Here is a 14193-nt window from a genome sequence, read left to right as displayed (position 1 = left end):
TTTTTGGGTCTATCATATCACAAAACATTTGACATCTTTGGAAACTTAGTTTTTAAAGCTGTTGAACAAAGTTTCTTTTTCCTCGTAATCTAATCGTTGACCTTAAAGGATATTAGCAAATTGGCCAGAGGTAGCATCTTCATGACAGTGCAGGCCTCAGACAGCCAAAGCAGAGGTGATCATGAAGTAGCTAAAGGAGTCTGAAGCATTATTGAACATCAGTGGCATTTTTGTCTTTCCAGTTTAAAAGAACTGTACCTTTATTGTATTAACTGTCCTAGGCCATGTCAAGATTATGTGAAGATGCAGACTTGTGTGGAGCGGCCATGAGAAGATTTTCCAGTGATGGCAATTTCGCTGGCATTCAGCTGTCTAATGCTATCCTCTCATAAAAGGAATAAAGGGGGCTGTGACATCATGAATCCCTCATTTACAAAAGCTGGAAAAATAGCTTCTCTTGTTAAAAAATACCCTACAAAGTAAACATTTCCCAAAATATAAGACTTTGAATTCAACAGACTCCTGGAGAGTGATATTTGCACTCCATAGGAAAGAAGAAGACATTGTCAATAATGAAACACTTTCTATTCTCTTTAATGTAAACAGATTGTAAGTCCTCTAAAGCAAAAGCTCCTAACTGCCAGATATTTGCTTACTTTGTAGGCTAGTATTGTATCTGCAACTTATGTGAGTTTTTTGAATTAAGGGATTAAATTTAAATTAATATTAAATTTTAATATTTTAAACATTAGCCTTTCTCTTTTACTTTAAAAATAAAAAGAGGAAAACATATAAACGAACAGACATCCATTTACAAAGTAGCATAGGAGCAATACAAACAGAGTTACAGACGAATTTGTAGGAAATTAACAATCATTGTTGTATTACTTATTGATATCTTCAAAGTAGCATCTCAGGAAAACAAATAGACACATACAAGCTTGATCAAACAAGTAATCATTAACTGTTCCTTTCTGTAGAGCAAAAGATGACAGTAGTACAACTGTTAGCTATCCTGCAAATATGTACATATACAATTTCACCTTCTTTCCTTTCTCTTTTCCAACACCCCAGATGCCCTTTACTTTTGAGAAGTTTCTTTTCACTTCACAATGTCTATCATACCTCTAGTTTTTATTCACTCTTTCAGGTCTTACACTAGTGAGATATTACGATGCTTACACATGCAGATCTGATTTATTTCACTTATGAGTATGGTCTCTAGTTGTGACCATTTACCTATAAAAGCCTCAAGTTTACCCTTCTTTATAGCTGAGTAATACTCCATTACATAAAAGTACCACAATTTTTTTATCCAATCATCACTGGATGGACATTTGCATTGCATCCACAGATTAGCAATTACACATGGGTGCACATATATCGCTGTGATATGATGTTGTCAGATCTGGGAAAATACCCAGAAGTGGAATAGCTGGGTTGAATGGGACCTCTAGACCTAGTTTACTGTGGAATCTCCAAACTGATTTACACAGTGGTTTCACCAGTCTGCATTCCCACCTGCAGTGGAGAAGGGTTCCTACTTCTCCACAGCCTCGCCAACATTTGTTATTGGTTGATTTCTTAATGCTAGCAGTTCTTAATGGGGTGAGGTGGAATCTCAATGTTGTTTTAATTTGCATTTCTCGAATGACTAATGATGTTGAACATATTCTCATGTATTTATTTGCCATTTGTATATCATTATCTGACAAGTGTGTGTTCAACTCAGCTTCCCATTTTTTGATTAGGTCTTTGAATTTGGGGGGCTGATGTTTTAAAATTCTTTATATGTTCCAGATAGAAGCCTTTTGTCTGAGAGACAATCAGCTAAAATTTTTTTCCAAATTTATGGGATTTCTTTTTATTCTGCTGGTGATTTCTCTAGATGTGCATAAATTTTTCAGTAGGATGGGATCTCAGTTGATTCTTTGAAGTATTTCTCATGCAGTTTGGTTTTTGTTCATGAACTCTCTGCCTACCCCTATGTCTTCAAGGTTTTTACCTACTTTCTCTTCCAATAGGTTTAGTGCTTCTGTTTTAATACTGAGAAATGTGAACCATTTTGACTTGAATTTAGTGCATGATGATAGACTTGGGTGTATTTTCAGTCTTTTGCAGGTCGCAAGCCAATATTTCCAGCATGATTTATTAAAGAGGCTATTGTTCTTCCAGTAAGGTTGTTTGGCCCCTTCACCAAAGATTAGGTGGCTGAGTGTCTTTGTGGTTGTGTCTCCAGTCCACTCCACTGGTCTGGTTTTTAGCCAGTACAAGGTTGATTTTATTACATTAGCTTTGCAGTATAGTTTCAGATCAGGGATTGTAATTCCACCTGACTTGTCCTTGTTGCCAAGGATTGCTTTTGCTATTCTGAGTCTCTTAAATTCTAGAAGAATTTAAGCATTGTTTTCTCTAGATCTGTGAGGTATGCTGATGGTACTTTAATGGGAACTGTATTGAATCTGTACAACAGTTTTGGTAGTATGCCTTTTTCACAATGTTGGTTCTTCCTGTCCTGAACAAGGAATATTTTTCCATTTATTGAGATCCTCTTTGATCTCTTTTTTCAAAGTACTGTGGTTTACTTCTTTTCTTAGATTGATTCCAAATATTTCAGTTTCTTGGATGCTATTGTGAAAAGTATGGTTTCTTTAATTTCTCTCTCAGCCTGTTTGTTGTATGTGTATAGGAATGCTATTGATTTTTGGGTGTTTACTTTGTATCCAGCTCTGATGCTGTATTTGTTGACTAATTGAAGGAGTCTTCTTGTGGAGCTTTTCGGGTCTTCATGTAAAGTATTATGTCATCTGCAAAGAGTGATAGTTTCACTTCTTCCTCTCCTATCCTTATTCTTTTTATTTCTCTCTCTTGTCTAATTTCTCTGGCTAATGGTTCCAGGATTATGTTGAACAGGAGTGGTGACAGCAGACATTCTTGTCTTGTCCCTGATTTTAAATTAAAGCTTTCAGTTTTTGTTCATTTAGTGTGATATTGGTTGTTGGTTTGTCATATATAGCTTTTTTCAGGTTGAGGTAAAGACAATCTATTTCTATTTTCTGTAGAGTTTTTATCATAAATACATGTTAGACTTTGTCAAAGGCTTTTTCTGTATGTATTGAGATGATCATATGATGTTTGTTTTTGGTTTTATTGATATGGTGTATAACACATTGATTTGCAAATATTGAACCATCTCTGCACTTCAGGAATGAATCCAACTTGATCATGGTGTATGATTTTCTTGATAATTTGCTGCATTCTATTCTCTAGTACTTTATTGAGTATCTTTGCATCTATATTCATTAGGGAGATTAGTCTGTAGTTCTCTCTCTGGGTTGGGTCTTTCTCTGGATTTGGTATCAGTATAATACTTGCCTCCAGAAATGAGTGAGGGAAAATTGCTTCCTTTTCTTGAAGAATTTGAGGAGTGTTGGTATTAAATCTTCTCTGAATTTCTTGTAAAATTCTGCTGTGAATCCATCAGGGCCTGGGCTTTTCTTTGTCGGTAGATTTTTAATCATGCTGTCAATCTCATTAATTGATATTGGGTTGTTCAGGAATTTGATATCTTCTTGACTCAACCCTGGTAATTCCTACGTATCTAGGAATCTGTCCATTTCTTCTGAGTTTTCTATCCTATGGGAGTAAAGATTTTCAAAGTAGATATTAATGATCTGAATTTCTGTGGAATCTAGCAATTTCATCCTTTTCATTCCTTATTGCATGAATCTGAGTGCTTTTCTTCCTTTTTGATAAAGTTGGCTAGGGGTTTATTAATTTTATTTATTCTTTCAAGGAACCAACTCATTTCATTTATTTTTTGAAGGGTTTTCTTTGTCTCAATTACATTAATTTCTGCCCTAATGTTTATAATCTCCTCCTTTCTTTGCACTTTGGGCTTGACTTTTTTTTAAAAAAAAAGTTCAAGAGGCAGCATTAGGTTATTTATCCGTTCTATTTCTGTTTTCCTTATGTGTGAATTCACAACTATAAACTTCCCGCTGAGGACTGCTTTCATTGCATCCTACAGAGTTCAGTAAGTTGTATTTACATTTTCATTTATTTGTAGGTATTTTTTAATTTGTTCTTTAATTTCTTCTGTGACCTATTGGTTGTTCAGTTGGTTGTTGTTTAATTTCCAAGTATTTATGGAGTTTTTGGAGTTCCTTTTGTCATTCATTTCCACTTTCATTGCATTGTAGTGTGATAATATGCCTGGGATAATTTCAATTCTTTTGCATTTAGGTAAGTATTCTCTATGGGATAGAATGTTGTCTATTTTAGAGAAAGTCCCATGTGCAGCTGAGAAAAATGTGTATTCTAATGTGGTGGGGTGGAACACTCTGTATACATCTACTAAGTTCATTTGTTAAGAGATTTGGCTCAGATCTGTTATTTCCTTGATGATTTTTTGTCCAGTTGACCTATCTCTTTCTGTCAGTGGAGTGTTGAGGTACCCTATTACAATAGGGGTTTTAATTATATGAGTTTTCATGTCTGTCACGATTTGTCTTTTATAGTTTGGTGCTCCAATATTTGGTGCACGCATGTTTAGAATTGTTGTCTCTTCCTCTTGCACTTTTCCCCTAAAAGTATATCGTGACTTTCCTTACCTCTTTTGATTGTTCTAGGTTTGAAGTTTACATTGCAAACATGATAGCTACACCTGCTTTTGTCTGGGATTCTGTTGCATGGAGGACTATTTTCTATCGTTTGACTTTCAGCCTATGGATTTTCTTTTGAGTAAAATTTGCTTCCTGTACAGAGCATATTGTTTGATTTTATTTCTTAATCCAGTCTTCCAGTCTGTTTCTTTTGACTAGTCAATTGAGATTGTTTACATTTATGGTTATAACTGATATGTGGAGGCTTATCATTGTCATGTTATTTACTTTTGTTGATTTCCTACTTTTCTTACCTGTTTATTTGCTTGCTGTTCTTGACAGTTCCTTTCTATTTTTTTCTCTGTCTAGGATATCTTTTAGTACTCTTAGCAGTGGTGGTTTGTCCCTCATGAAGTTCATCATTTGTTCTTTGTCGTGGATGTATTTTTTTTCTCTGTTGAATTTGAAGAATAGTTTGCAGGGTACATCAGTCTTGGTTGGAAGTTGTTTTGTCTCAGAATCTATAATACTTCCCTCCAAGCTTTTTTCATTTGGATGGTTTGTGTTGAGAAGTCTGCCATGATTCTGATATGTTTTCTTTTATAAGTAATCTGTTTCTTTTCTCTAGCAGCTTTTAAGATTCTGTTCTTTTGCTGGAGATCTGGGACTTGGCTAGTATATGTCTGAGTGTAATTTTATTTTGGTTATGGTTAGTTGGAGTTCTACAGGCCTCCTTTACTGTATATCAGGTTCTGTTTCCATACTTGGGAAATTTTCTGTTCTTATTTCTGCAAATATTCTTTTTATGTCATTTGTGTTGCCTCCTGCTGTTTTTTTGACTCCTATTAGTCATACATTATTCCTCTTTGCCTTGTCTTGCAGCTGTTGAATTGATTTTTCCTGGTTCCTTGTTGATTTTAAGAGATCCTTTCTTTCATGATTGCTAGCTGCCATGCTGCTTTCAAAAGCTTAAATTCTATCTTCAGCTTCATTCAAGAAATTTTGGCAGCTTTCAGTGGAAGCTTTAATTTCCTGAATGTCTCTTTTAATCTGGTTCATGCATTCTAATTCATTTCTATGTTTTTCATTTAATATTTCTATCCATTGCCTATGTTCCTCTATTTTCTATTATGTTTCTTCTTTAGACCTACTGAGCAGTTCTTTCATTATTATTACTATTTTATTTTTTGCCTGAGAGATTATTTCTGATCTGCTCTGTTCTATTGCCTGATGTTGTTTCTTCTCTTCCATTGCAAACATTTCTGCAATTTCAGATGTGTGTTTACCACGTTCTCCTATGTTACTGTCTCCTGGACTTGTTCTGAGTGTGGTGGAGTTCCGAGAGTGTGTTTTAGTCCTTCATCTTGTCATTTTTGATATCAGATGCAGAAAACTCAGTCTCCCTCTTCCCTGGCAGCTCAGCAAAGGCTGCTAGGGTTCCTAGCTTTCCTGGTTGTCCAGTTTGCCCCTCTGTGTCTGCTGAGATACACTGCTCATTTTGGGGTTTCTCAGCAAATGGTGAAGTGTATCTAGTTCTCCCAGGTCTCAGACATGGACTCCAGCTGATGGTAGTCCATCTGATACAGTGTCCTTTTGTAGTTCTGGGCACGTGTATGCCCCAGGATTGTGTTGCACTGGTGGTTCAATCCTGGACCAATGGACCAGTGTCCCCAGGCAGTTCAGAGTACAGGCAAACCCACACATGAACTACAGGGTGGACAGTTTGTGGATTACCTGATTCTGTGTCTCCAGTCAGCAGAGAAGCTAAACACGGCCACAACAACAGTGCTTACAGACTGACCATGTCTTTGACCCCCAGGATATTGGGGCACAGGCAAAGCCCAAACATGAGCCACAGTGCCACAGCTCCCAGAGCCCCCAGTGCAGTACCTGACTCTGACCTGGATGTGTGCAGAGAGGGCCCACACATGAGCCACGATTAGAGCAGTTCTTGGGCATTCTGATTGAGGATCTCCAGTCCATGCTGGGAGCATGGAGGGCCAAGACTCAGACTGCAATGGCAGTGGGGTCCTGGGTTGGCTTTAAATATTAGCCTTTAAAGCTACTATACGTATAAAACAATTTCATATTTTTCTTCTTGTACCCTACTCCTGTATATGCCTCTAGAATTACAGTATTACCATTAATATATGGGGATCTTTTTCCTTGCATTGTGCTGAGAATAAAATGCAAGGTTCCAGCCATGTCCTGGACAGGGTCTCATCTGCTCAGCCCCAAACATGCAATAATTCACACTCATGAGGTCACTAAGAAGTAAACTATGGCATTTTCAAGTATTTCTTCTTTCCCATGTATCATTGAGTTGCAAGTCTTTATTGTCAGTCAATTTAAAAAAGATGCTGGATAATACTTGCCACTCAGGTTCTTTGGAAGCATTACTTAGTAGCAGTGTGGCATGTTTGTGGTCATAAAAAGAAAGTGTCAGTTATTGACTGTGTACTTCTATTGGGTCCATACTGCATCTTGTGAAGTATTAATCTTGCTTCTCATTTTATAATAGATTTCCTCTTGTTAAGTAAACATATTAGAAGATATTTTCAAAATATGAACCAACATGGTGGTCCAGTAAAGAATAAAGTGTCCCAAAAGTTTTAGGGTAGTTTTAAGCCTTATGCTCCTGGGTTTGTTCTTCCCAGCATACTGCAGTAGGTGTAAGAGCTGTAAACTTTTACAAAACAACATTTGAATGTTTTAATTCTGTAAATTTGGAATACTAAGCTTTCTTTTTTCTAGTCTCTTGCAATAGAAGTTTTATCTCTTATATATCTGTTTGGATCTGTTTCATGAATTCCATTTCCTTCCTTTGTTGGGCATTAATCGTTTCCATTATTTTCCTAAGTTTCTCTATAGATTTTATCTGTGTTTGCTTTAATGTCTTTCATTTTGATCATCATTTCTTTTTTTTTTTTTTTTCTCTATTTTCATATTAGAAAGATCCAGAGGCTGGCTTCCAATTTCCTGTATCTCATTGTATTCTGGACTTGTCCTTGGTGGGCTGGAGGTCTGGGGTTGCATTTTGCTTCTGTGACTTGTCATTGTCTATTTTCTATTTTTTTATTTCATGTGTTGATGCTTGTAGATTTTTTATGGTATACTTTTTATCACTAAGATTGAAGTTTCCTTAGGAAATATTTATTCCTCAGAGATGTCTTCTAGGTTTAAATGGTTCTTGGTCTTCGTGTGTATCCCAAGTACTTACCTTCCCAATTTATTAAAAATGAGAAGTTGCTATCTCTTTGGCTCAGCACCTAGTCTTTTGGTATTACAGTATGGGGATAACCATGACCCCAGACATTATAAGGGAGAAAAACTAACTACAACTAATATGACATCCTGGCTAACATAGTACAGTTCACAATAGCATCAAGTTCTAACAAAATCCAACATACACCAAGTAATGCAATGAGTTTCCCCTTAGTACAGTGATTTTACCCTGAGAGGCGGGGTTAAGAGAGATAGGGAACAAAACAGGGAGATTAATGAGGATAAATATAGTAAAAACAATGCTGGAGGGCAAGGGATGATCACTCAAGTTTTGGAAATCTGGAGAAGAGTACAAGAGAAAAAGAATGAAAGAGAAAGAAAAGAATATTAAAGTGAGTCAGAAAGAGAAGAGACAATGTTCACTCACATAAAGATGTAATAAAATCAAGAGAGATATTTGATGATAGAGAGAAGATGAATAGAAGAAAACAAAAATAAAGGTAAGAAACCCAAATAGTCACAAAAAGAAACCTAACCAAACAGGAAAAGGAAGTAGTCAAAAGAAAAGAAAAGTAAAATTCCTCTGGTGTCCAGGGTTCTGTGGTAGTATCTAAGTTTGATCTCAGAAATGTGCTGTGTAATCCCACCAGGTCTGCAGTAGGATTTGTGCTGTCTATGGGGCTGACCTTGGCCTATGGATGCAGCAACTGGGACTAGTCTTAAGCTAACAACATTCTGGATGTCCACTTCTCCCTACTGTGATTACCTCTATGGTGCTCTCCCAGTCACTGTGGTACCCTCTAGTAGAGAGAACCTCTGTACAGTTGGCTCCCAGACCTCTGTACAGTTGGCTCTTTCCAGATCTTGCACAGCTACTTTTATTCCACACCACCAACTCCTCTTAAACACTGGTCATTGGGTGGGGGAAATGCCCTTATCCCACTGCAGGCCAAGGCTGCTTTCCTGCTTTTGCTGCTGGATCAGGGCCTCTCTGCTGGTTACCGGCTAGGAGATTGCTTCTACTCCTTTATAGTTAGGGATAAAACTGGCTTTTGGTGGCTACTGGAGTGGAGTCTGGATGGTCCTAGCGCCTACATCCTATCAGAATTCCCCCAGTCTGTTTTCCACCTGATGGCATTCTACTATGATTAGATGGCTCTTTTCTCATTCCACTGCAGGACATTGGCCCTGAGACTGTTCTGCCACTGAAGTTCACTCTAAGCCCTTTGAAATTAATTGGTAGCCCCATCTGCTTCCATTTTTCATATCTGTGTGCTGGAGCACAGCATCAGTTCACCTCACTCACCAACCACTGTTTCTGTTTGGCTCCTCAGGAAAATGTGTCATATCCTCACTGTTGCTTCAGAATTTTCCCTGCTACCATGCTGCTGGTCCCCTCTAGTCTCTCTTACAGGTAATAGAAGAAAGAGGAACTGAAACAAAAATTAAAATAATATTACACATTTACAAAATTAAAACTTTTAAATAATAATTTATAACATTTTAGATTTTGTACTTCTGCTAGGATCAAAGCTTAAAACTACACTGATTTTTGGGATGGTTTGTACTGCCAAAGAATTTCTCTCCTGTCTTTAAATAATCCTTTTGAGGACTATGCACTATCTGCTTTGGTCAACTAAATTACTTTTCTCTAGATATGGTGAAGAAAGATTATTAAGAGCAGTGTTAATTCATATGTAGTAGAAAGGAATTGGACCCAATAGTGGCAAATGATACAAATTTTTTTAAAAGTCTATCCTACAAGTTAATCTGGTTTTAGGTACCCCATTTCATTTCCTTCCACTTAAGAGGGAATTTACCCAAACCTTAGGAACATTACTCAAAGTTTTAAATGATAGTATTAAGTAATTTTAGGAGATTTACAGTGTCACTTAAGTTTGAAACATTAAATATTAGTGCTCTTGTGTGAAATCTATTTCTTTACTCAAATATAATCCTGGGAATCTTGCCTATAACAAAGCCCTTCTAGACTACAACTACTTTCCCACAGTATAGCAGTGCCTCACACAACCTTGTGCTATAGATTCCACTGTTTTTTATTGCTAATTTTCATTTTAAAGAGAAAAGAACAAAAACATAATAACAATAACAAAGACAAAAACAAAACAACATGAAAATAAAAATGCTGCAGAATAAGACACATAATGTGTAGTTGCATATGAAAGACTGCAATCTACCACTTCAAAAGAAAGTTGTTAATGGAGTTTCAAGCTAGGATATTTGAATATTAATTTCAGTTTTATTTTGAAATAAGTTAAAGTTTAAAAGTGTTTATCCCAATGTTTATATTTTTAAAAACTAGTAAACTATTTTGAATAAAATACACACCTGGTGTATTTGTAACAATTATCTGTTCACGTAACATTACATCTCTACAGAACTTAAATGTTTTATGCCATTCCTGGTGGGTTTTAAAATATTCTAAAGATAACCCCATTAAAGCTGGCTTAACATAGCCCTCTATAATTAAAAACTAGCATCTTTTATTTAACCTTTTTTACCACCTGAATATATTGTAGATAGATGGTGTGTCTGAGACAGGAAAGCACATGAGGAAATAAACTTAGGAAATACATTCCAAAGAGAAAGCAATGACAGTGATAGTCGAGAAGTACAACATCAGGTGTTTGAAGTTTGCAGAGAGTAATTGTAAAGAAATGAAAATACAAGAACTTAAGTGGGAGTTGCTGTACAGAGGGTCACTTAAAATAAGACACATTCTTTGACATTAACACACTATTCTCAAGCATATATTTTATTAGAAATAGACCAAATATATGCAATCTTTCCTTAATATAGGTGCCTAGCCAGTCAGCTTCAGAAATTCTTTATCTAGACAGTATTGTTTTATATTTATTCATTTGTCATCTTTCAGGAGCTACAGCTAAATGTTCAAAGGATTAATAACTTTGTTATTGTTACATTGCTTGTTAAGGTAAATAATCTTATTTAATTTATGAGAAAACTATAGAAGGAGTATGATTTCCACACTATGTCAGTTCTAAGCAGAAATGTTCATGAATAATGAAAAATTAATTTGCAAAAACATGGGAGAGGGACAGTGGATATAATCTGTAATTTCAAGAACAAGTTGGAAGAATAAATAGAATCGCTAAAAACTACTCCTCCCTCTTGGCCTTAACTCTGGAAGGAAATACAGTCATTTTGGAAAATGGGAGACTGGGCAACATGGCATAGTTACAGCCCTGAAAGTGAGTAAGTTCTCTTGTGTAGAGGACTATGGATCACGGAAAGATCTTATCTTCTTATCTTCCTGATAAGAAGTTGACTGGCAGTTTTCTCATGTTTATGTACATAGAAAAGGTATTACTGAAATCCAACAGTTCTGAGTCCTTGGCTACATCCCCAGACTATATTTTGAGACAGGATCTCATTAAGCTATTTTGCCCATCCTGGAGTTGAAATTGTGATCCTCCTCCTTCACAAGTCTTAGTTTTGCAATAGGTGAGCATCTTGTTTGGTCTTCTACATCATAGTTTTTGCTTAAAAACTAAGCAAAATCCAGTATTATTCACATTCAAATGTCATTTTGTGTTCAGGTTATGCAGTATTTTTGGAAACTAGTTTAGCTATGCCATGCAGGCTAGCTTAATTATCTTTCCCCACCCAACCTTGTCAATTCTGCACTGTCAAGAATTAAAGGGCACGTTTAGAATTCTTATAAATGTAAGAAACAATGCTAATGACCACGACTTATTATCGCATTTGAGTGTGTTGGTTTCTGTGAGGTAACGGGTCCTGAAAAAGAGGTGCAGAGGATGAAAAGAAAACAAGAAAGACAAAATTATGGGACCTGGGGGCTGCAGCCTCTAGGACTAAAACCTCAATTGCAATTTTTTCCAGCCTTTTATTAAGATTCTTTAATATAAAGCAGGAATAGAGGAAATGGGAAGAATAATTAACAAGATTAGTGAAGACATTAGAGTTTAACTATCCCAGGAACAGTACTTTGGCTTACCTAGTTATCATGTTCTCATTCCTTCAGACATATCTTAGCACAACATCTCAGCCTGTCCCATTAGCATTCCACTGGGACTAAGGTCCTGTTTTCATTTCACTTTACACTAATGCTTTTGCTAGGATTCCTCAAGAACAATCATATGTCCTGGTCAGGCTCAAAGTCCCATTCAGGTTATAAATTGAAAGGTAAACTATAGAATATCCTTCTCCACATAAATGTGTCTCATTTATACTATAACAAAATGCTCATTTAATCAAAGCCAGTGGATGTAGGTAAAGCTTTAAATGGCAGGACCAAATTTAGATGTCAAAATATTTGACCACTTTTAATTTATAGACATATGTAAAAGAGACCACCTATTTGTTATTTTGTATATACTAAATTTGTGTAGTCTTAACTCTCTATAAATTTTAAAGCTTACACCCAGGATCTTGTGTCTCTTTATGTATTTAATGCCATATACATAGTCATAAAGTACTATAATAACTAAATGAAATTTAACCACTGATAAACTGATTATTGAAAACAATTTACAAACCAACACTTAAATGATCTTTTATTCTTAGAACAAAATTTTTGTAACCAAAACCTAACAATGAAAGACACAATAAATTATCTTGGTAAAATATAGATGGAGGAAGGAAGGGAAAAGAAAAAAGAAAAATAGAAGGATAAAATGGTAACAAAGCTTTGTAAATAAGGAGGGAAAGGAAAATGAGAATAAAAGAAGAACTAAGACATACCATGTAGGAGACCGAGACTGACCTCCATTGTATATTAGTAGCCGTCTTACGCGCCTTTCCCTTTAAGTCAGGACTGTCTACCGTTGCCTAGCTACTCCCGCCTCAAGAACTAGGACTACCCACCGTTACCTAGTTACTCCCGCCTTTGTCGGGTTATTTGGTTATTCCCGCCTTAGAATTTCCGTGTTTCTCCGTGCCGTATATAAGCACGGCACTTCCCGCTAATAAACGAGGCTTGATCAGAATCTTGTCTTGCCTCCGTTCTTCGTGTCTCTTCTCCCTTTATAATCCCCACTCCCCTTCTAGGGTCCTCGTTGACTGTACCCGCAGGCTGGGACAATACCATGTACAGGTACAAGATCCCTAAGAAGAACTGATCCTTATGTATATCTAAATTGTACCAATAAGCTTAATAATAAAAAAGAATCTTTGTTCTTCTTAAATTTAATTTTGTAAATTTAACCAAATGCACCCTAATCAGAAAATCTTAGTGCTTTAGATAGATCACTAAAGTATATTATAATAATTTATTTAATAACTATGTGAGTGTGGCATCATAAAACCATGGGAAAGCTAAACAAAGCACCCAGGAGTGGAGAAACTGGATGGATTTTGGTCCAGACAGCTTCTTTTTTAACCAGAGAGGAGTCTTGTTCAACAGTTCCCCAAGTCTAAGGGGTTTCTGCTTAGTTATCTTAACAATTGTTTTAGATGACTCATAACAGTTAATAATTTAAACTATATATATATTATTAACCAATGAAAAATTCTTAAATTATTTTACACAGACAGTAATGAACATTGCATTTGTAAAAATAAATTTGAACATTATCTTGGTTATCTAGATTATCTAACAACATGGGTGGAAGCACATCATCAGTCTTTATTTTGGTCAACTGAATTAGTCTGCTGTTAAGCGATGTAAAACACAAGGATTTGTGCTGATATCATGAGTGTCTACTTATCTAGAAGGCAACCTAAAATAGAACATATACTTATATATAGAAGCATACAGTTTAAATCATATATAACCTTTATGCTCTCAAACTCTTTAAGGCTTTTATTTATAAGTCTCATGTAAGTTTGAAGTCTCTTAAACCTCATCCTGTAACATTTTAAGTGGACTTAGATATTTCTAAAAACATAGATCACTGGTTTTTATGTGGAGGGCCAAAAGAGCCAAAGAAGTTTTAAAATGTAACAATAAAATTGTCATGAGCTAAAAAATATTTTAACAAAACAGCTCTATGTACCTTAAACTCGGAGAAAGAACACATAAAATTACTTTTAGATCCGAGTGCACTCTTAGAAATACTGGCCAAATTGAACCATATCTATAGTAATATGTTACTGATAAACTGACTACTCAGAACTTTTTTTAGAGGGGTGACCAATTAGCATAGTCATTCCTTGCAAGAAACTAACAGTGGTAAAGAGGTGAGAGGGAAAATCTCTTACTACAGACTTATAAGCAGGAAAAGTCAGGAAGCTGCGGAAAGAGCTTTGAAGCTTTGTGTTTTTATTTTCTAATTTACCTTTGGAGGTAAAATCAGCTTTTGATTTAACTATATAGGTCACATATTGAAAAAAAGCAAAGACCACATGCTTCCCCTCCCCA

At 35.8% G+C, this 14193-nt stretch overlaps 1 protein-coding gene across 1 annotated transcript in view; it reads left to right on the top strand.

The window, feature by feature from the left end:
* Positions 1–612, top strand: part of LOC102024831 (cyclin-Y-like protein 1) — a 75767-nt gene extending 75155 nt beyond the window's left edge. The window contains exon 8 of the mRNA XM_005407863.1: positions 282–612. Within this exon, the coding sequence (XP_005407920.1) occupies positions 282–392 (111 nt within the window). The 3' untranslated portion in view covers positions 393–612. The remainder of the gene's footprint in view (positions 1–281) is intronic.
* Positions 613–14193: the final 13581 nt, after the last annotated feature.

This window comes from Chinchilla lanigera, unplaced genomic scaffold (assembly GCF_000276665.1).
Source record: "Chinchilla lanigera isolate Chin_1 unplaced genomic scaffold, ChiLan1.0 scaffold00109, whole genome shotgun sequence".
Taxonomy (NCBI): Eukaryota; Metazoa; Chordata; class Mammalia; order Rodentia; family Chinchillidae; genus Chinchilla; species Chinchilla lanigera.
The sequence above is the reverse complement of the archived record's forward strand: the minus strand, read 5'-3'. Positions and strand labels throughout refer to the sequence as shown.